At 35.2% G+C, this 23,942-nt stretch overlaps 1 protein-coding gene across 1 annotated transcript; it reads right to left on the reverse strand.

The window, feature by feature from the left end:
• Positions 1-3,924: 3,924 nt before the first annotated feature.
• LOC111701097 (meiosis regulator and mRNA stability factor 1) lies at positions 3,925-22,864 on the reverse strand. The gene is made up of 24 exons (XM_023472244.1): positions 22,821-22,864; positions 22,096-22,159; positions 21,588-21,648; positions 21,367-21,416; positions 20,330-20,394; positions 19,479-19,548; positions 18,981-19,066; positions 17,301-17,408; positions 16,121-16,245; positions 15,589-15,636; positions 15,210-15,295; positions 14,902-15,022; positions 14,303-14,377; positions 14,006-14,085; positions 13,350-13,414; positions 13,185-13,236; positions 12,026-12,097; positions 11,057-11,113; positions 10,604-10,665; positions 9,854-9,930; positions 8,582-8,648; positions 6,061-6,282; positions 5,681-5,825; positions 3,925-3,972 (listed from the first exon to the last, which is right to left on the reverse strand). Coding segments are annotated over exons 1-24 (1,908 nt in total). The 5' UTR covers positions 22,823-22,864.
• Positions 22,865-23,942: the final 1,078 nt, after the last annotated feature.

Here is a 23,942-nt window from a genome sequence, read left to right on the forward strand (position 1 = left end):
CGACTTTGATTCAGATGAACCATTCATCCTTACTACGGACTGGTCGTCTTTAAACATTGCAGGGGTTTTGTCTAAGAAACAAGGAGTAGAACGTTTTTTGGGTTGTTGGGGGCGGAAGTGTAACCATTATGAGAGACACTACTCTAGCACCGAGGGGGAGTTACTCGCCTTGGTGAAGTGTATGAAGAAGTGGGAACATATTCTGAAGTACCGGCCCCCATTTTTAGTCTACACAGATGCTGCTAGTTTAAATTATATTGTGAACTTGAAATCAGAAGAAACTATCTTTCAACACTGGTACGCGGAACTGGCACAGTTTGAGTTCATTGTTATACACAAGAAAGGANAGCCCCCCAGCCCCCGTGCCTCTGGAATAACGGAACTTTCAGCTTGGCTTGGGTTATTTATAGAATTCACATGCAAACTCAAATAAATCCGTTAGGATTCAAAATAGGATTCAAAAGTCCAACCAAAGGGTAAAAGGGGGGGGGCATGATACCCCTAGGTAGCTATGATCTCAGCGATCTAAAAACTCCTTGAATCGCTGATCGTAAAAGATCAACAAAATCACACATTGTTACAGTAGTACAGGCCAGACACCGTTCTTTGCAACATTTGGACAGGAAGCGATAGTTCCCTTCCATTGGGTTTACCCAATCCCCCGACCGAATGCTGAGAAGGATGTATCTGCCTGGACAGAGACTATACAAGAAAGGTTTCAAACTGTTTATGCTGGGATGAGAGAGAGACAACAGCAGATTGTGAGGAAAAATGCCCAATATTACAAGCGGATCTTGAACCAGTTCAACGTAGGACAGTGGGTATGGATCTTTAATCCCAAGATCATTCCAGGCAGTTGTTCACAAACTCAGGTCTTATTGGGTGGGGCCTTATAAAATTGTGAGATTATTGGCCCCAGCATTAGCCGAGGTGATTGCTGTATACGAGCATGGTAAACCGAGGATAGTGAGTCTAGACAGGAGTTTAGGGGGGAGAATAATGTGCACGGACTACCCAGCGACTCCCCCCACACCCATCATTTCAAGGGGGAGATGAGATTACAGAAATTCCGAGCTCAGAGCTAGAGAAACCGATAACAGAAGGGAGTAAGAACCAAGAGGCACAGTCAGACAAGAGAGAACGAGACCCGGGGGACAGGAGGGAGACAGCTGGCCAGACAGAACCACAGGAGATTAGACAGACTGACCACGAGACCCAGATAACATCCAACTGTGAAAAGGAAGGGGGGGAGGCCCACCCCGCCCTAGATTTAGATAGAGAGGTTGAAATGCAAGGCGGAGACTAGAGAGAGGCAGAGCTCCAGCACAATACTAGATTAGAAGACATAGATGAACCGACCCTGCCAACCCTGGCCCGTGAAAATGAGATAGACATGCAGGAGGGGGGCACAGGAGTAGGGAGGGGCAATCAGAGGGTGTAGAGAAAGAGATAGACATGCAGGAGGGGGTTACAGGAGTGAAGAGGGGCCAATCAGAGTGAGTAGAAAACCCGTGCAACGGCAAATTGCGAAGGAGAGAAGGAATAAAGCGGGGTTTACGAGACATTACACCGGTGAGTTATGAAGAATACGATGCCAGCTGGGAACTTGAGACCAATCAAAGAAGTGTAAAAGGGCGGTGAATTGTTTATTGGCCAGCAGTGAATGTAAAGGCGCGAATGAACCAATCAGGGACGAGAGTGGAGACTTGCCGGTACATTTATCCTCGGACACGGTTGCAGAGCTGGGCAGGCAGGCCAGGACCAGACGCAGCCGGGGCAGTACAGACAGCCTTGATACCAGGCCCTAGTAGCAGTAATACTGGCCAGTACAGCAACACAGCTGCGGTGTTGAACACAGCTGCAACCGAGGCTAGTTCAAATCATACAACAGACACAGTTAGTCAGTTGCACAGCAAACCAAGGAGGATTCAGTCATCTTGGAGTAAGAGAGAATTAAGGACAATGATTACATTGATGTTGTTACTTGCGTCAATTTAGAAGGTGGAAGGAAACTCGGACTGGCAGGAATCAGTGTTCAAAATACAATTGTTTGACTGCACCACCCTTGCGATGATCAATAAGTTACACCTGCCTGATATGTGTTTCATCCCGAAGGAGAAGTTGCCTGAGAAGTTAGCCGTAGCCCAGCCAGCTTGGATTCTCGGGGAGGAATATGTCCATGAACTTTCCGGTGTGGTTTGCTCCGCAACAATATCCCGTTTTGGGGGGTATTGTGGAGCTCACTAGCACTGGAAGTTCATGGATGTCCCCGAGATCGAGTCCGACAAGCCTGTAACTTTAGAACAGTGTACGACAGCGAAGAAAGGGTTTTACAACTCGCCTGATGGTAAACGAGTACAGATCTCTCCAGGTGAAACTATCCTCTATCAGTATATAGAGGATGGTTCTATCACGGTGCATCCCACAAATACCTATTGTGAGGGTGTGTCATTACCCTTACATCAAGGTACTATAGCGGATCAGTCCCTGGTCCTGACCCAAATCTGTTTTTCCATGCTCCGTGAAGTTTATCTCAGGACAAGAGGGGGAAAACAGCTGCTAAGCACTCCAGAGTTTCACTCACCGCTGATTGTTCAAAAAGCTGGTGTCTGGACGGTCCCCGGGTATACTTGCTGGATGATCAAGCTCAAGCCTGTCCCTTCAAGAGGATCCGATCTGTTAGCCTGAGGCCTGAAGGGACCAGTATGATGATATCAGAAAACCTTGCCATGCTGTCAACCTGACCAAGACGGAGGTTTTATAATTACCTGGATGTCCTCAATTAACCCTACATCATACTTCTCTGGGCACGGTATCAATCACCTTTGATAAGAGAACTGCTGGACTGCCTGAAGTTGTGAGTTTAGACGTGAGAAGTGACCAAGATCTGATCCCGACCCTGAAGTATCTGGAACATCAGAATTCCCGTGCCTTGAGTGATCTGAATGATAGGGTAGAGAATGGAGGATGTACAACCTGGCTCAATATTCATAATGATAAAGATTATCTCCATCCCTTGAGACGGGAACCTGGGTTGTTTGTTCGCCGCAGTGGAGAGATAGTGTATGAATACTCCAGCAAAATGATTGAGGTTCCAATTGCAGAAACTCCGATATGTTTTAGCAGTGTACCAGTGCTAGTACGTGGGAGCCAGTATATGTTCAACTTGGGACACACATGTAATTACTCCACATCTTTCTGTTCAGCCCTGCAACGAACTGTACCCGATGCTGGTGAAATCTACTACTGGCTGGATCTCAGTGTCAACAAGAGTACTGCAAGTCAAAACTTCCGCACGGCTGGAAGTATCTAGTTCTTATAAACCTTCAGAAACTCTTAAATCCCTGTACACCATAGAGGAGTGAAAGAACTGGGAAAGTTATCAGCAGCTTCTTTCATACCAGAAATCACAACACCAAAGGTTATTAAACATGTTATGCGATGATGAATCATGCAGCTACGGAGGACACAGTGCTCTGGCAGGAATGAACCTCGAGGATCTCAAGAAACATATCCAAGAAGGAAGCAAAGCAATGTTGGCCTCCCTGAACCCGTTTGGAGCAGTATACAGGGAAATAGAGCACCTCAAAACATTCCTAAGTACAGTGCTGTTAATCAAATATAGTATGTTGACAGTTTCAGTAATGATAAGTGTTCTTTACGGAGCCACAGCAACGTTAGGAGCCTTGATTACGAGGATTACTCTGAACTGGGCTTTGCATAAAAGCCGTAAGAATCCTAGAGCAGAACCTATCCAAATGGAAAGACTCATCTCAAATGTTGGAAACCTGTAAATGTCAAAGTATCGTTGGATCTACTACAAACAATAACCTTTGACACCCCCCTTTGGGGGATTTGTAATATATTCTTTATCAATGTGAAATGTTATCTATGTTATCCATGCTAGTAATATATATATCTTAATTATCTGTATGTTGACCCTGCCAGGCTAGCCCAGTCAGTTTCGTTCACCTGTATATAAATAAATTAGTTCAATGAGATTTGTTGTTTGATACGGACGTACACATAGCCTTGAGTTTTGGCTAAGGATAGAGAGCCTGTAGTTTGGCGAGAGATAGAGTCATTTAGATTCTAATTAGACTTTAAGTGGAGTTATCATTACGTTATCTCGGATCTAGATATCTTACAGGATCAATAAGAATCCTAGAGCAGAACCTATCCAAATGGAAAGACTCATCTCAAATGTTGGAAACCTGTAAATGTCAAAGTATCGTTGGATCTACTACAGACAATAACCTTTGACACCCCCCTTTGGGGGATTTGTAATATATTCTTTATCAATGTGTAATGTTATCTATGTTATCCATGCTAGTAATATATATATCTTAATTATCTGTATGTTGACCCTGCCAGGCTAGCCCGGTCAGTTTCGTTCACCTGTATATAAATAAATTAGTTCAATGAGATTTGTTGTTTGATACGGACGTATACATAGCCTTGAGTTTTGGCTAAGGATAGAGAGCCTGTAGTTTGGCGAGAGATAGAGTCATTTACATTCTAATTAGACTTTGAGTAGAGTTATCGTTACGTTATCTCGGATCAAGATTGCTTACATAGCAACTCTGCCGGGTGTTTACACAAACTAAAACTCCTTTTTTGTAAAAATCACAAACGAATGCAAAAAACTTTTTAAAATTGTGCTTTTATGAAAAAATTGTTAAAATTCATTTATATGTTTGTATTTTTTGCAAACAACCTGTGAACTGTGTGTGCATTTTTACGTATAGGCTCAAGGTTAAGACTAGGCCTTAAAAAATAACTTTGTAATCTTGAAAAGATGATTTCAGCAGTTGAAGCCGACCCTTGCCCAGCTCCAGAGTTCAAAAAAAACTCTGTGCCAAAAAAAGGGCACTTTATTAATACTCTAAAATCCAGATAGAAACATCATTTTCGGACCAAGGCAACCTTCACATAGGAGCCTACATTTAACAGCTATCCAAATCCCTGATTCTATTTTATGGAGCTTAAAGCTGCTCCCCTACAGCAGCAGCCTTCAACAGGTCTCCACCAAAGAAGCTCAGGGTTCTAGGATTCATCTAAACCAGCTGTTAAGCAGCTCCCCAACAGAAATCAACTCCACACTTTAATAACGCTCCAATATATTCCGTAAGTTTTCAATAAACATTTCAAACCCCATCACATATCATTTAATTAGACATAAGGTCTAATAGAAAATTTTAGAGATACTTCCCAGAACAATGATGAAGATGCTAGAGAATACTGTAGCATACAACAGGTCACAATACGACACAAGAATATGAGGAAGATATTGGAAAATATTATACTAACATGCTGAATCAATGGATAAAGCATATCCTTCAGAGGAGAGGAGCCTGGTAGAATTTAATAATGGATTTCTACGGCACTAGATGATCCCAAGTTGATGGTTTTTATGTCTAAGGAGCCAAAACATGGTAGTGATATTTGGGCAATCCTGATACTACCAGACTGCAAGCTATCACAGGATAGAAAGAAGTTGGAAGCTACATGTAGAAACAGTTTTGTGACAATGGAAAACCACATTAGAACTGAAAGGAATTATACCGATTTTAGAAACATTTATGATAGTTTAATGATGAATCAGGAAGAGATAATGCTGAGTTTAGACAATAAGAAGATGCACGATGAAGAAGAAGAAGAAGAAAAATATTGAGTGAACCCTCAAAGGATCAACATACCTTCTTGCCCATGTATGACCATCTACTCCACCATTTTGAAAGGCATGATCTTCAGCCTCAATCCACAGGCACATATGCTTTCTCCTGTGAAATCTGTAGATGTCAGAGAAAGTTTCAACCTCATCCCTGCACTCAGTTATATATCCTATCACAATTAGGAAATACTTCACGAAATAATAAGATATCAAGATATTGGCAGTTGTTAGCAGTGGGTTAGCATAAAAATGACCGAGATTACATGCATATGATAGAGAAAAGACCAGGACTGTTTGTGATATGTATGGTTGCTGTATGTACGAATACCTATCTGTGACTACAAAGGTTCCCTTGGCAGAGATATCCGTTTGTGTCAATGCACTACCTGTTATAATCCGTGGATCTACCTACGCTGACCTTGCTAGCCTGGTTATAACAGCACATCCAGAAATCATTCCTTGCTCCGATCAATTCCCGATGATAGTGGAAACCACTAGGCATGTCTGGGTCACCATTAATAGGAGAGTTGCACAGACATTCGCCCCCACCTTTATCCATGAGAAAGTTTCCAAGATAGCAGAGGATTAGATCACCACCCTGTATACCCCTGATGAACTACAATCATTGGAGGATTATAATAGTTTGCCAGCTATATGAAATCCTCCCACCAGAAAATACTGAACTCAATGTGTGTCTGCCTAATGAGGAAGAAAAATAGACTGTTGATTACAGAAAATTCGACAAAGACAGGCATCAAGCAACCACACCATTAAAAGACTGCTCATTGGAACCGGCAACACTGGGTGCTTCTACTCTAGTATTTATGTGCTGCCAGTCGGAATTCGAATTTGCCTCATAATAATTTCAATTTGCTTTTAAATTTTGGACATCCGCAAATTTAATAGTAAGATCTGCAACATATTTTGTTGTTATCATTTCAAAATGTAAAGGATGCTTAAAGGAACGCCCAGACAAAGAGCTAAAATTATCTAACTAGTATCTAATAAAATATAACGATCTAAAATACTTAAGATTGGTTAACATTTCATTTTTCTTATGCGTAAAATTCATTGACTAACAGTTTTCAAAGACCATGATGGATAAATTCTTTTAACCTTAGAAAACTGGAGTTCTATTGTGTAAAATTTATTAACCATTGACAGTTTTATAGGACAGATATAGTCCTTTTACCTTAGAAAACTGGAGTTTTATTGTGAAAAATTTATGAACTATTAACAGTTTTTAAAGACGGATAAAATCTTCCTAACTTAAAAAACTGGAGTTCTGTTGTGTAAAATTTATTAATTATTAACAGTTTTTTAAGACAGATATAGTCATTTTACCTCATAAAACTGGAGTTCTATTGTGTAAAATTTATTAGCTATTAACAGTTTTTGTTACGCTAGCGCACGCTGCATCGTAGAAGTCAATGAAGCATCCCTGTTTCCACTATTTATCCATGTTCTGAATGATTGTTTCCAAGAGAGATGTTGAAGATAAAACCTGTTTTTTAGTGACAAATTGTTTATTGTTTTGAGCATGTGCTAAAACTAATGTGAATTAGATCAGTTTGCTGGCATATGTAATAGAAAGTAGTTAGATAAATATCTTTTATGCTGAATTGTCGTGCTAGTATCGGAGGACTATTGTGGTAAATATGTTTATTCGATTATTAAACTCTTTTTATGTGTTTTGTATGATATATATTTACATTCTTTTAGCTTCGGCTACAGTTTTTAATGCAGAATAGTATGATAGGATGATTTATATATTGGATGAATATGGATGTATTGTACTATGCAAAGCTTTTCTGTAGTCTAAAACATGTTTTATTTGTCAGACTGAAGCACCGATCCTAATTAAGACTTGAAGCTAATCATGCCTTTTGTTTCACCTTGAGAAGGAGCAAGAGTAGAGGCCCAACGAAATACGGCGCGGTGGTGGATCATTTATAAACCAGGGCAAGGCCATAGTTGTAATAATCTGTCACATCTAATCTTAGTTTCATTTACAGACATGTGGCTTCCTTTCTCAATATCAATATCTAGCTAATAATATTGTCCTCTCTCTGAATACTACCCCAACATCCCTCAGATGGCCTCTGCTCTTCAGCTTCTCTCATATTATTATTGAGACAAATTTCCTTGACTGTTACGTCATATATTCAGGGTCTGTATTCTTCATAAAAAAACCTCATCTCTCCTACTCGATTCCTCATTATACTCCTCCAAAAATATAAATATATTTTTGTACCCCTTGATAAGTTTAGAGGCTTTTAACTATGCTATATTTGTTATCCTTGAGAGGAATATAAATGATTTTAGGGGGTAAAAAATAATGTCTACAAAATTCTCCAAGATTTATAAATATATATTGTTTTAAAAACCTAAATTGTGTCACATTATACTGTATATAATATATATTTTGAAGGAGGAGAATGATTTTTTAAGGATATGGAAACAAATAATAATTGGACAGTTTTTCTACCCTTTTTAAATTCTTACTAATTATCAAGAATTTGTGTTTTGCTTAGTCAGATGCAACTCATGAGTAAACAATTCAATATAGTTTCAAAAAAAGAAAACAAGATCTTCTCAGCTTGTTCAATTAAATACAGAGTTCAGAAAAAAAGCAAGATCCTCAACACAAGTTCTTTCTTGTAAAGTGGCAAACTACAAGGATATCCAAAAAAATTCTTTTCTTTTTTTCCAAATTAGCCAAAATATGATTGAAAGATGTACAAAGAAGAACAAAATGAAAAAAAAGAAATATAGAAATATCAAAATATTTTCATCTGATATCATATAAATATTTAAAAATAATGTAAAACATAATCAAAATAAATTATTTAAGTTAAAAAGATAAAAAAAAAATTTTGAACCAATCTCTTTAAAAAAAAAGATAACCTTGGAAGAGCGATGATCATGTTTTCTTCTTCTGCTCCAATCTGCAGAATTCCTTTCAACTTATTCTCTAGTATAAATAATCTTAACAAAAACAAAAACTCATTAAGATTTTTTAGTTTTTTAACGATAAATTTGATACTTAGCACAAAAAAAACGTCAAATATATTAATGATCTCTGACAGAACATTTTCAATTAAATACTTTCACCCTTATATCAAATACAAACCAAAGCTGATACAGCAGTGCAACAGTAGTGCAGCAGCAGTGCAGCAGCAGTTCAACAGCAGTGCAACAGCAGTGCAAAAGTAGTGCTACAGCAGTGCAACAGCAGTGCAACAGCAGTGCAACAGCAGTGCAACAGCAGTGCAACAGCAGTGCAACAGCAGTGCAACAGCAGTGCAACAGCAGTGCAACAGCAGTGCAACAGCAGTGCAACAGCAGTGCAACAGCAGTGCAACAGCAGTGCAACAGCAGTGCAACAGCAGTGCAACAGCAGTGCAACAGCAGTGCAACAGCAGTGCAACAGCAGTGCAACAGCAGTGCAACAGCAGTGCAACAGCAGTGCAACAGCAGTGCAACAGCAGTGCAACAGCAGTGCAACAGCAGTGCAACAGCAGTGCAACAGCAGTGCAACAGCAGTGCAACAGCAGTGCAACAGCAGTGCAACAGCAGTGCAACAGCAGTGCAACAGCAGTGCAACAGCAGTGCAACAGCAGTGCAACAGCAGTGCAACAGCAGTGCAACAGCAGTGCAACAGCAGTGCAACAGCAGTGCAACAGCAGTGCAACAGCAGTGCAACAGCAGTGCAACAGCAGTGCAACAGCAGTGCAACAGCAGTGCAACAGCAGTGCAACAGCAGTGCAACNAAGCTTTGTATGATCAAGGATGAATAAGAAAATCAAGATTTCTCTTTAAAGAATTAGTTATTTTAAATTTTGTTTTCTCTTTTTTTGTGACTTGCGGATTTCTTGGTGCAGAAACAATGTAAGAAATCGTGAGATTTTAACATTTTTAGCTAGAAAAACGAGGAGGTCTTCCAAATCATAGATAAGATAAAGGTTTAAAAAATACTGTTGTGAACCGGGCAAGGCTCTTTTTAAATGTAGGGTCAAATAAAATTACAAGCACAGTCCCTTTAAATAAATAGAAAACATCATTTCTTGTACCATACAAAGCTCCACAATCTGATTTAATTTCGGGTTAGATTTAGAAAAAAAGTAAAAATCTGGTAAAAAGCTAAACTTTGTTAAAAACTATTATATTTTGTCATACCTCTTATAAATGATATCTTAAATGTTTTTTCTGGTAACATTTCCAACATATCAGAAACATTACACACTCCATAGTCGCTTAACAGAAATATTAGTTACATATTACAAACAAAAATAGTTCTAAAAAGTGCTTTCAAAGGCAAGAATTATTTAAGCTACAAGATACAGGGTTGCCAACACAGGATGAGACTTCAGAGACGACTATACAGAAAATTTATTATTGGTAGCCTTTTATTCATGGTTCCATACAGTCGTAAACTTGTTTCTTTCTTAACAAAATCATGGAATAAGCTATTTGAAGTCTATATTCAAACAAGAGGACTAAATTCAGCCTTGAAATCGTCATGTTTTGAGAGTATCAGGTCGTCTTTACAGTCTTAGGCTTTGTGGGTAACCCCGTAGTTTAACAGACATTGAGTAAATCTGACCACTCAGCATTTCAGGTTTTATACTAATTTAAACTATTGATCAATATTTTAAATTATGTTAGGTTAATGCAATTTCTATGCCGATCGTTAAAAATGGGACAGACCAAGGGATCAAGCGCTGCAGCCGTAGTGCTGAGGTAAGGTAAGGAGATGCTTTATCCAGTAAGAAAGTAGCTATTATGCTTGAGTACAATTGTGGTGGGGGTAGGGGGGGGGGACTTTCCTCCACAGATTATTTGATAGAAAATTTCGTTAACATTTCATAAGGTCAAAAAATGTAAATTTGCATAAAATTATTATGCAACCTAATACAAGAAAATAACCTGATTTTGAAAGGTCTTGAGTAGACTGTTACAAACTTCATTGGGAGATCGCTTAGTAAAACCTTTTTCAAGAATAAAAAAACAGTAAGTGAAATGATTATTGATTGTTAAGAACTTTTTTATAATTCATCAGTAGTTAAGTGATAGATATAAAAGTCTTTATATATGGGATTCTTATTTCTTCTTTCAGGTTCAATACTTTGACAAAGTTAGGAAAATTTATTTTTAATGAAATCGTGAATTCTAATTTAAACTTCTTAATCAGTCCAGAGTAATAATTTTAATTTTAAAAGGAATTGGTTTAAGATCCAATAAAATTATTCACAAGCACATACTATTTAATTAAAACAAGGGCTGTATTTATGAAGAAAAAAAAGCTGAGCAACTTTTTATTTCTCATAATTGTTCATTGGAATAATTATACAGTACACCATGTAAGACCCAAAAACCTACGTGTTTCTCTGGTTCCAGTTTTAAAATCTTCTGAATGTCTGAGGTAAACCTTCGAATCTAAATTAAGGTATTTTACATAAAATGTTAAGTTTTACAGGATCATAGGGTAATTTTTAGGCTTTCAGTTTCAAGTATCTCCTAAGAATCAGCAAAGTCCTTCTTTCATTTTTTAATCTATTTTCTACAATAAAAACATGCTAAAAAAGTATAAGCAATAAGCATGAACAAAGCTTAATTATTCTTCTCTTATTTGTTAGTGATGAATGTGATTATTGTGTAAGTAGATAAAATGCTTCCAAGTATAAGAAAAAAAAAACCTTGTTACCAGTAACTGGTACAAAACATTTTGTCCAATGTGAAGATCAGAATGAAAATATGAGTGTGCCAATGAAGATGTAATTTTAAAAAGTTAAGAATTCAATTAGAATTTGACAGAATTCCCAACAACAATAGTTGAAAATTAGTCTTGTATTCTTACAGTACTTTAAACAATTTAGCCGTTTTAATACCAAAAGATGGTACTTTAAATCAATTTTAATATCTTTTTCATTGAAGGGGTGTTCGTTTCTAATTTTACTTCTTTTTGTTGCGTCTATAATGAAAATGGATTAACACATGACATGAATTTGTATGGATCCGACGCTCTTCAGTAAGAGTCGATTTTAACCATTTTTTCTTTATAGACAAAACAGATGGAAGTAAAATTAGGAGAGATCGTTATCAAATTCAATTCGACGTCAACCTACACCCCCTTCCATTTTTCGCAAACACACCCTTTAAAGGCCAGGATACATATTTCCAGTATTGCAGAGCTTTTGAAAGAAAATATTCACATTACTCATGGAATAGCTTTCCCTCCCCAAAAACTAACTTTTTAACCCATTGCATGTGCTCTAAATCTTATCATTCCTGATTTCAAACATTTGCAAAACATTACAACCTATCAATTCATTTTATACGTTAGTTTACCTGGGCTTTCTTCGAGAGAGTTATAACTGCTTTTGATCCCTCTCCTAGTACATGGACTACATGTGGCATAGCCTAGGAAAAATACTCTCATGATGCTCGATGATTGCATACAGTCATCTCCACAATATAGTGGTCCTCGAATAATTTAATTTAAATCCATCCAGAGTGACACATGTGCAAGCAAACTCTCTAGTCCTTGTTAACTCTGGTTCATTTTAAGAAGCAGGCTGACATCTAACCAGCTATGAGCGATTTCTACAGAACACATACAAATTATACCAGGCAAATTGGTACTGTACACCAAATGAACCAGCCCCTTCTAGGGAAATTCTAGTATAGTGGATTACTAATACCTAGTTTTTTATTACCAATATATTTTGGATTAAATAAAAATCTGAAATATTTTCATTTTTAACATACATGACATAGAAAAGTAGATTTAAAGAAAACTAATTATGTAAACAACAACAAATGAATAATATTTAATTGAAGAAACCAAAATCCTTGTCACAGGGACTGTAGACCTTATTTCAAATAATCCTCCAGTTGTTCAGTGGCATGTTAAATTCACTACTGCTCAATTAAAACCTTTGATTGATCAAAGATGTAAATTTTTAAAATTACACCCTCTCCCTCTTTTTTGATACTTATACCAAAACATTAAGTCATTCCCCCCCCCCAAAAAAAAATTATTTATTTTCATCAATTCATTCGAAAGTCTTCTAAAGTTTTTCTCTGCTCGGCGCAAACATGCTTACCTTCTGGAGAAAAACAATAATTTTCAAAGAGGGGGGGGGGGGGATTTTTGAAGAAAATACTCACCACTTGGGTATTGTTGCAAATCAGACATGTCACTAAGTTAATGGGTCCATTTTATATGTAATTAAAATGTTAAGAGGAATATGATGGAAAAAAACAGTTACAAATTAATTTACTAAAACAAGATCTTAAGCTATCCTTTACATTGTACACAGCCCTCTCTTAACAAATTGCTGCCAATTAAATTATTGATATTTACAACATTCTTTAACATGCTTGTTTTATAGTTAACCAAAAACTGTTAAAAAAACCCCTTAAACTGAATTATTAAGGCAAATCAATGGCAAGATGCATTTTTTTTGTATTTCCCATGGCTGTTAGGGCAGAAATTTAAATTTACCTCAAAAAGATCTCGGAGTTTAGTAAACCCATAATCTGCTACACGGCACTGTCTGATGAATGAAGGCAACATGAATGAAAACAAAATTTTTAATATGTTTCAATAAAATATATGCAACCCCACCCCCTGGACCATTGGTTAAAAATGTTTTTGTAATTCATGTTCCTTCCAAAGTAATGATGAAAGGCTGGAATAAACTTGTTGAATGGCATCCTACAGCCAGGCCAGGTCTGAATATCAATATGAATATTTACATGATAACTATATCTAGGCAAGGTCTGAATATTAATATGAATATTTACATGATAACTATATCTAGGCCAGGTCTGAATATTAATATGAATACTTACATGAAATTAACAGCATGGCAAGGTCTACAAACAACTTTATCGTAAGTAGAAGCAACACGAAGTCTGTGTTCAGTGATTTTAGGATTAAAATCATATATACAGAGTATTTTTAAGTGTCTTATTTCATTGCATTAAGAAATTTTCCTCATCTATGTATCTAACTTTGAAGGTAAGACTGCATTCTTTGTTCTTTTTTAAAGTTTTCCATTATTTTAAATTTAATACTCAAAAGTTTAGTTTTGGAGAAATTTTGGAAAAAATATTTTTTTGGTGGATTTTTAAAACCCTTCATTTCATAAAAAATCTTAATATTGGTCAACTAAAATCATAAAATATGTTGTTAAATTATTTACAAAATAAAATTTTATATTAACAGATAAAAATTAAATATTAACTAAGTAAAATTAACAAAAAACTACAATAGAATTTCATTAAAAAGTGTAATTAGTCTTGTTTGAAAATTTTAATTACCTTAAGAAGATCGACTAATTCTCTGGACAACAAAGAGAATTGGTTTGCAAGCTGCTGTGAGTAGACCTCCTCAACATTAACTAAAATTTAGAGGCATATGTTTTGGTTTTTAAATTCCATAATGTCCATCACTACAGAAAAAAGGGCTCAGAAAAATCTCAATATCAATTCATATTCCAAAACCCTGTTTTAAGCTTAACTGTAGATATTTTGAAATCATTGCACAATCCCACTCATAGTTCATAAAAAAATATTAAATTATTAAAAATTGTCAAATCAGAAGAAAAATAAGTCCACCTGCAGGAGTCAATGCTTGAACCGAGATCTCAACCAAACTTTTCATTGCAGATTCATCTTTTATCACCTTTACACCTATATTCCAGCAAAATATTCATTCTAATTAGAAAAACTAGAAAGTGACCCACAATATAGTCAGTGCTTAGGATCCAGATCAGAATCTGCTGGATCCCCAAGATTTGGGCTTGCTGGATCCAGACACGCAAAAATATGTGGATCCAGGGATTTTGGTCCAAAAGGCAAAATTCCAACCAAAAGCTGTTGAACAAACTGTTTTTCTCGACACACAAATCTCAAATGGTAACTAATGAGAGCAGGGGAACATTATTTCTTGCTTTACACTACACTCACACCATTCATTTGTTAAAACAAAATTAGTGAATATTGTAAAAATGTTCAGATCTGGATCTTACGGATTCTTAGCATTGTTTGCAGCAAATTGAAGGCATACCATGCCTGATCACAACAGCTTAGATTGAAGAAAGGAAATATTTTTGTAGTTCTTTCTTGTTCCTGTCTTTTACCTGCCCTACTCAAAACCTGTAGTCTATACTCTGGAGTGTTAAGTGCTCTCTGTTTAACAGAGGGAGAAAAAATACCTTTGATACATGTGATGAGGTGTAGAAGAGGAACTGCTTGGTCTCCTTCCTGTTCCCTTTCAGGAAACATATGTTGGTAACAGTCTGATAAACTTGATAATGGGATTCTACCGTCATGCTCCTGATATGTATTCTAATAATTATCCTTTTTATTCTAATTATCTAACAAGGAAAAATGCAAGTGGAAATTCTTAACCAAAATGAGATAATCGTGTGTTCTTAAACGAAGACTGTGGTTCAAGATTAAATTAAATTTACAAAAGTCTCTCAAGAATAAGAAAATTTTATTGTAAAAACTAATAAGTTACCTTCAATAAAAGGTTGATATCACAGCTAACGTCTTTAAGTGATATATTTAGATAAAATAAAGGTTTACTGCTTACATCATCATCCCCTACAAAATTTTACTTTTTAAGATAGCTTCTTAGATTCATGTTTTAGTGATTTCAAACATTTTTAGATTTTTATTTTTTCAAATTATGTTACAAGGATTTTTAATTATTTGAATAATTTTCAATAATAAAGAAACTTTTGAAAAAATAAATTAAGTTCAGTTTGGGGAACTGAAGTGTCACCTCACCAAACTTAAAATTTGTAGACCAAGCTGAGAAGAAGTTTCCCAATCAAAATTCGATCAAACAGAGATTAATACTTTATATTTACAGATGATAGCTTGACATTATTTACCAAGGTTTTTTGCAGGTGAGTGCTTGCAACAATAAAAAGACTCTAGTCCTAAACAATAAAGTTTGTAGCTAACTGAAAAAAAATGATTCTGTCTTTTTGGTAAATTCAGCAAAAAAATTTAAACAGAAGTATTATTTCAGAGCTGAGTAAACTTTAAAAGTCTTCAAGAATTTTTTTATAAAACAGGAGGGCTAAAACACTGGTTTTTATCCAAACTTAATACATTCAAATTTTCTTGGATTAAATCAAAAATCTTAAGAGAAAAAAGACTCAATATTATATTTCTTCATCATGAGAATTGCAAAAGATGCTTTAAAAATAAATGTTTAACCCCTATTAAATCTACTCAAATAAAGCCTGCCCAATTTGAAACATTAACTAATTATAAATATTAAACATTAATAAATCTTTCTAAATTATTAGTTAATATTTATGCTTGTAAGAGGAATGAACAAGATGAAATCTGCAAGAAGCTCCATCTGGGGTGACCTAGACTGCCTGCCTGATTACTTTTTTATCTTCCAAAAGCTACCTTTAAGTTTGTCAACTGCTGTGATATTGGGATTAAACTGAATAATTTTCCCAGATATATCTTCAATGATATATAATAGATCCTTCATCTGATGTAGGTCAGTGATGCGAATGGAGCTGTTAAACCTAGAGAAAATATACTTAAATGTCTTTATATTAACATCATATTTATGGAGCATGATTATTTGCTATCAACTCAGTTGCTATCTACACACTTGAAATCAGTCTCATTTACTATCAGCCTCACTTGCTATCCCCTCATTTGCTATCAATTCACTTGCTTCCTGTTTCACTTGCTCTCGACCTCACTTGCACTCAGGCCTCACTTGCTATCAGGCCTCACTTGCTATCCAGCCTCACTTGCTATCAGGTCAATTTTCTATCAGGCCTATTAAAACCGTCCTTAGTTACTATCAAAAACTTGTTGCTTTCAAAACCAGTTTGTTCTTGCCATAAATAAGTTGCTTTCTAAATAAGTTGCTACCAAAACCTGTTAGTTGGATTCCTTTAGTAGAACAGCTACGCACTTTGCATCCGTTTCTGTATTTCTGGCACCTGTTGGTGGCCTGTGCTTTGTATGCCTTGTCTTTGAAGTAGAAATACAGGTAGTCATTAATATCTTTTTAAAAGGTTGATACCTTTACTTGAGACAACAAAATGAGCCATCCCCACGCAAAGTTTGCCACAGAATGATGAATTCAGAATGTTGTGAAATATTTCCATTTGTTGCAGATTTTTAAGAGAAAAAAATGAAAAAAATAAGTATTTAAAGAAAGTCAAAAATTTTATAGCAAATAATGATTAATGGCAAAATTGTTGATAGCAAATTTGCTTAATAGCAAGTGAGGCTTGATAGCAAATGAATGTGGTCACAACTGAGTTGATAGAAAATGAGTTTGATAACAAATGTTTAGATAGCAGTTGAGCCTGGATAGTAAATGAGGCTTGATAGCAACTGAATGTGATCACAACTGAGTTGATAGTAAATGAGCTTGATAGCAAATGTTTGGATACCAAGTGAGGCCAATAGCAACTGATTTTGATTGCAAGTGAGTTGATAGCAAATGATTGTGCTCCATATTTTTAATACAATTGAAAAAAGAACATAACTCATAAAATAAACAAATTAAAACCCCAAAACTACCCCCACCTCCCAACCCAATCTTTTCTCAAGAGTATACCTTTTATCATAGAGTTCTCTGAACTTCATGAGGTGTATTCTTCCTCCAGGAATACTCAGTAGAACAGAAGCTACTTTACTCTTCAACGAGCTTAGACTGATTTTAGTTCTGCAAAACAGTGTTAACATGAAAAAGAAGATATAGGGCCTAGCAATCACTAAGTTTCTACCCCCCTCCCTGCCCCCCCCCACCGGGGTGCCTCTGAAAAAATCCCAGATGTGACATATTGTTTTGGAAGCATTAGGGTTAAGACTAGCTCAAATATGAAATTTTTGCATTTTAAAATAATTTTCAGTTTTTTTTTAACTTGGTTTTAACTATATTTGACAGATTTTTTCAAATTTTTTGGTTTTTTGATGGCCAAATATTCAGAAAACGGTGAAAAATCACCTCTTTTTTACACCTTCTGTCATCTCTATCTGGGAGTGGTTAAAGAAAGTTATTTGTTTCAAAATCAAACACCATAGTATTATGAAAAATTTTGACAGTTTGACAATTGAAAAAATTCTGTTAACCCAATTTTGCTGAAAACAGTCAAATATGCCAAAAATGGCGGGAAGAACAGTAACATCAGAAAATTCTTTTTCAATGCTTATATTTTGCATTTAAGCTAGTTTTACACTAATGCTTCCAAAAAACTGTTATTTTAGAAAAGTGTGCATAACTAAAGTAAAATAAATAATGGGAATTGATTATATTTGCCATTGTCAGGCACCACCAGTGTTCCACCAATAATTTTTTTGAGTACATTCTTTTGGAGTATAATATGCATTCATTTTTAAATCTATATTTTTTTCCACTGAACACTGAATTTTTTCTCTGACTTTTGTATCTTCTTTTTAGCTGATCATCCATCTGTTTCCTGTTCCCCTCTTTTAGATCTATGCATTCTAATCCTTTGTAGACAAGGGGATTTTACCCTTGACGCATATTTCTGCTTTCTTTCTCCCTAATATTACACATATTACAAATTGTATTATGTTGTGGATTGATGATGCAGCTTTTTCATCCAGCTATTGTTCATATATATTAAATATATTCTTACAGGTTGGAAAAATAAGTCACCGCTAAGCGAGGTTTAAAAATTCTGAGGATCCAATGTCAGAATTCTGCTAACACTTCAGAATAGAGCCATGTCTGTCAATCTTTTCCTCACAGCCGGCAGAGTATAAAACTGGTATCATAGTGCATGGTGCACAACCTATCAGGATTCTACTTTCTATGTTTCCATTTTCCTTGTTTCTGGCAATTGGGAGGGGGAAGAGAAGAATAGAGAAACCCTGCCAGGTTTTATTCCACACAGGGTTATGTACAGTCGCAAGAAACTGGAGAGTTGTATAAGAACCTTACTATGCTGAAGATCCCATTAAGCTCGCACAATGCACATAGAACCAGATTCAATTGAAAGAATTAATGTCTTTCCGAAGTGTTCAGATACTTAAGAACAGCTAACCAGGCTTGTTATTAAGGAGTATATTTAAAGCTGTCGGTAGAAAAATCTGGATCAGCTATGTAAAAATCCCTCCATTCTCCAGGTTAATGCAGTGTTAAAAGATAGATAAATGCAGGCATTTAATGTTACTTGTAATGCATAAAAGTTTGAATCTTAAAAGTTAAAGCTTAAAAGTTTAAGCTGTAAATTGGGATCTTAGAGAACTAGCAGAACATTCTTTTAATCACCTGTAAGCCAAATATATTCTCTTGTGACCTAACTTCTTACGGTGTAGCCGAAATATTGCTAGCTGTGCTGATTGTTGGTTTTCAAGCTAGACATTAAAAATAATAATATGGTTTTAACAATTCTTTACTCAAATCTACTTAATTTGTTTATAATTTACAAGTTGTTATATTCATAGGCTATTTTAAAAGCTCTATACATAATCTTTGCAAAGGGGTATAAAGTTTTAAAATAAGTTATCCTCCCTCCCCTCCTCAATAATAAAGTTTACTCCTTCTGAGCAAAGCATAATTTTTAACTAATCAGAGCTGAAAACTTTAGAATAATGGATGTCGAGATCAATGCTTTATCTCCACTTTTTCTTAATCTCCAGATTAAGTAATGCTTATTCTCCTCCTGTTATTAATCTCCAGATTAATTAATCGATTGGGATTAAGGATATCCCATTCTAAAGTTTTCACCTCAGATTGTTTAATAGTAGAAATTTTATACATGCTTACCTTCACTATAGCCTGAGGTTTACCATCTGACAAGAAGCTTATATTTAACTCTTTCACTGTTACGAACTCTCTAGAATGGCGATTTGTGTTAATAAGGTAAAATTAGTATATTGTTAAAACTACATCAAAATACTAATAAATCAACTCAAAATTTTTATTTCTGGGAATAAAATAGTGTGCTCGTCACCTAAGAACAAATGTCCAGAAGGACTTTTTTCAGAGAGAATAGTTCTGAAAAATATTTATATTTGTTCTTATTATCTAAAGTTTTGCAGATTTTAAGAAGGGTCAATGATTGCAGCTGAAAATACTTGGGGCAGACCATTCCAGCTTTGCTGAGAAATATACCATGTCATCATGACAAAACTATCAATTCATCAGATATTGTAGGATATTGTAGGATGTAGGAATAGGGAAATTATGAACTTAAAACTTCATTCCAAATAGTCACAAAATCAATTTAAGTTTATTAATTGATTAGATTAAACACTCAGTGCGTAATGATTAAGAAGCCCAAGGCTAGATTGGTAGGTAGGCTATGTTCAAACTGGGGCCATCATATAATCTACAGAATCGTTTGACTGTACAATCAATCACCATTTTTTACAGTATATTTCAATAGGAATTCTGGAATTTTTTTCAGTATAAAATCTAAAAAGTTATTCCAAGTTAATATATTGTATCCATATACTTAAATATATTTGCAATATTTTTAAGAATAAAAAAATTTTAACTTAAAATGTTAATGATGCAATCATGCATTTCCCTTTTTGAAAAAAAACATGGAAAAATAAAATGTTAAAATTTTACTTGGGGCTTGGATCCAAAAGCAAAAAAATAATTTTGTTTACCTAAACTGTAAGATGAGAATTTTTCTCATCTGCTCTGGTGGAATAGATCTGTCAAGGTTTGTTATCTAAACAAATCAAAAAGGACTGCGCACTTAACATGAACTGTAATTTTGAAGTCCCTATATCTTTGCAACCTAATCCTTGAATATTTAAATTCTTGACTCTTTGAGCCAGGGCAATTCTTGAGTTGAAATATCAAATGTTTATGACATCAGGTTTCAAAGATATAGGGATTAGAAAATTGGAATTTGTTGTAAGTTTCCAGTTCATTCGATAAAGTTCATAATTTTTAATATTTCTACTGTAAAAAGCTGAATAGGAAAAGCTACATCAGAATAAAAAAAAATTCTGAGTTTAATTTGATCAGGTTGGATTGAGAGGAGAACTCACTAAGTATGGATTAAGAAAATTCACCAAGTTTACATTAGAGGAGAGATAAGTAAGGTTGAATTGAGAGGAGAAATCAAAAAGGTTGGATTGAGGGGAACTAAGCAAGACTGGATTAAGTGAAGAGGCGAGTTAAGTTGGATAAACAAAAGAGAAAGCTTAGATTGAGAGGAGAATGGTGCAACCTTGGATTAAGATGAGATCTGAGCAAGGTTGGATTAAAAAGAGGATGAGAAAGTTAAGATTGAGAGGAGAATGGTGCAAACTGTGATTGTGAGGAGATCTAAGCAAGGTTGGATGAAGAAGAGAACTGAGCAGTGATGAATTATGAGGAGAATTGAGCAAAATGTAGAAGGAGTAGAGCAAAGGATGTTTTAAAAAGTCAATAACTGGATTTAAATTTGCTTTAAGTAATTAGATGAACTTACTGATAACAGTTTTTTTAAAGCTTCTAAAGAATTGAAGTTAAAAACTGAGGTTTGAGAGAGAAAAACCTTTTAAAATCTAAATTCCCTTTTCTCATTCATTTCTAAACTTGGCTTCCTATATTACAATCTAAGGGCTTCCTATATTACAATCTAAGGGCTTCCTATATTACAATCTAAGGGCTTCCTATATTACAATCTAAGTCAAAGTTTTTTAATCTTTACCTGAAGTTCAACTCCACTGCTGTGGTCATCCAATTTATTCAGATCAAGTTCTGTATACATAAATAATTAACATCAATATTTCTTTTACTATTTAAAATTAATCTATTTTTTCTAACTCAGGAAATGATTCTTTATTCATAAAGATTATTTACTAATTAGAGATAAACGTTTTGTCAAAACTGATTTTAATGCTTAACAAAGACCTAAAAAAAATATTATACCTTTGAGAATGATTTCTTCATCATTATTACTCAGAGAGCAATTGCTGTAGTCTTCAACTTGCTTTTAATTTATTAAAAAAAAAATAGAAATTATCAAGTTAAGAGAAGTATTTTATCATTCAAAATTTCTGACTTTAATTAATTTTATTTGAAATTAATTAAAATAAAATAATTGGAAATCCCCCACAAATTACTTTTAAACAGGAAGGATGGGGTAAAGAATGATTTTTCAATATCTTTCCAGCTTGGAATAAAATAGATAATATTAAGATCATACAGTTTGGGTTTGAATGTAATTTTTGTATTTGCTGATTTGGGGACTGTAAGCATAATTTAAAGATATCCTCCGGCCATTCAATGGTACCCTTGAAAGCTTTGTTTGATCAAGTATGAATTAGATGTGCAATGTGCGTATTTGTTTTCATTTGTGATTTCTTTGTAAACTTGAAATTACCCTTGTCCCTTTGTTTGGTGCTGCATAATTGCTTGAAATATTAGTTTTGTTTACCTGAAGCTTTGGACTGTTGTTGTCATTGAAATCTCCGCAGAGTTGACTCCAACTCATCTCAGACCTAACATAAACAGTAAAAATAATATAAAGCAAAGCTTGAGTTAATTGTTTCTCTAATTCAATTAAATAACAACAAAAAATTTGGCCAACATTGCCCTTTAAACTTGTCAAGCCAAAAGAGGAAAAGAGTTTTTAACAAAACTTGATTAGAAGCTTGGCCAGTGGCTGGAGTGCTTAATGGATCCACAAAATTTAGCTCCTTGGATCCAAATTCCATTAAAAGGAATCAACGGAAACTTTGTGGCCATATTGCTTAATTGATCTGCAAAGTTTAGCTCCTTGGATCAAGATCTACCAAAAAATGGCTCCAAGGAATAATCAAAATTTCAACTGAATAAAACCATCCTAAACATAGAAAAGTAAAAAAGTTTCTGCCTTGAAAATAGCAAAAAACATAAAAGAAATCAATGGAAATTGAGTTTGGTATGAGAAATTTGCTAATATTTATTGGATTTAACTCTTTAACATGACTAATCCAGGGTCTGGATCCAGATCCAATTCAAATTAAAATGGATCCGGGGTATAACAACAGAAATCTGTAAGATTATTTGGTTTTAAGATCTTAAAGATTTAGGTAATCATAAGTTAAGGGATGAAATTATTTGTTCAGACATACCTTAAAATATGTGATGTAATGTATCATAAAAATCCTGAATTCTTACATGTGTAAGAGGGTCAATTTCCTCACATACTTTCATGTGAATTCTGTTTTCTGAAGAGAAATTAATTACAGTGTATTATGAAGATGTTTGGTTATTAACAGAGTCAGGTTGTGAGAACACAAAATTAAGACAAGAAATTTAAATGAATTGTGAAGATAAATGAAAGTGTACATACATACTGCAAAATGAGCATTGTTCACTGCAAACTGCACATTGCACACTTCAAAATGCACACTAACACTGCAATATGTATACTGCACACTTCACTTACTGCACATTGCAAACTGAACACTTAACTATTAACACTGCACATTTCAATCTGCACACCGTACACCAAGGAGATATTGAATAGAAGGAGGGGGCGATAGGGTTTCCGTACACTTTGCTGTGACGTTTTTGAACTGCTGAAGAACTAGTAACAACAATAACAAAGGCATGAGTTTGTAAACTGTGAAAGTTGTATTATATTGTTAAAAAAGATTGAAAAAGTTAAGGATTTTAGTTTTATTCGAAAAGGACCTTACTACAGCAACATTTTCAATCAAATTCAAGGTTATCCGCCCCCCCCCCTTTTATAAATACGCCAGAGATTCGAGATGTTTGTTTATCACTTGTGTTATTGTTTACAATATTTATTATTGTTGTTACGCAAAAACTAGTTCTTCAGTAGTCCGAAAACGTCACAGCAAACCCTATATCGCCCCCTCCTTCTGTTCAATATCTCCTTGCCGTACACTTTACTCTTTACATAGTACACTGAACAATTTGTACACTCTAGGCTTCACACTGTGCACTGTGTAGAAGACATGTGGGGTCTGTCCTAGAGAACGTTTCTTGGACCGTTACCCTGCCCTCCCCCCCCCCTCTATCATTTTTGTACATGATTTCAGCAAAATTAGTATTATTTAATTATTTTTATTATTTTAGTTATATTAGATTAAGACATATTCTGGGCCGAGCGCTACAAATAGGACAGGCAAGCTGGGCCGAGCGCTGCGGCTAAGACAGGCTAGGGGCTGAGCGCCGTGGCTAGGACAGACTAGGGGGCCGGGCGCTGCGGCCACATGACCAGTGATAACCATTTTCATCATAGGAGGCTTGTAATGCATAAAAGTTTGAATC

Source organism: Eurytemora carolleeae, unplaced genomic scaffold, assembly GCF_000591075.1.
Source record: "Eurytemora carolleeae unplaced genomic scaffold, Eaff_2.0 scaffold346, whole genome shotgun sequence".
Classification (NCBI taxonomy): Eukaryota; Metazoa; Arthropoda; class Copepoda; order Calanoida; family Temoridae; genus Eurytemora; species Eurytemora carolleeae.

Bases quoted from the DNA above. Each gene is read 5' to 3' on its own strand.
- LOC111701097 (XM_023472244.1), bottom strand. The intron at 8,649-9,853 runs GTATGACAAAAT...TATTTATACTAG, and splicing joins TAAGATATCATTTATAAGAG to AGAATAAGTTGAAAGGAATT. The intron at 5,826-6,060 runs GTAGTGCATTGA...AACTGAGTGCAG, and splicing joins AGATCCACGGATTATAACAG to GGATGAGGTTGAAACTTTCT.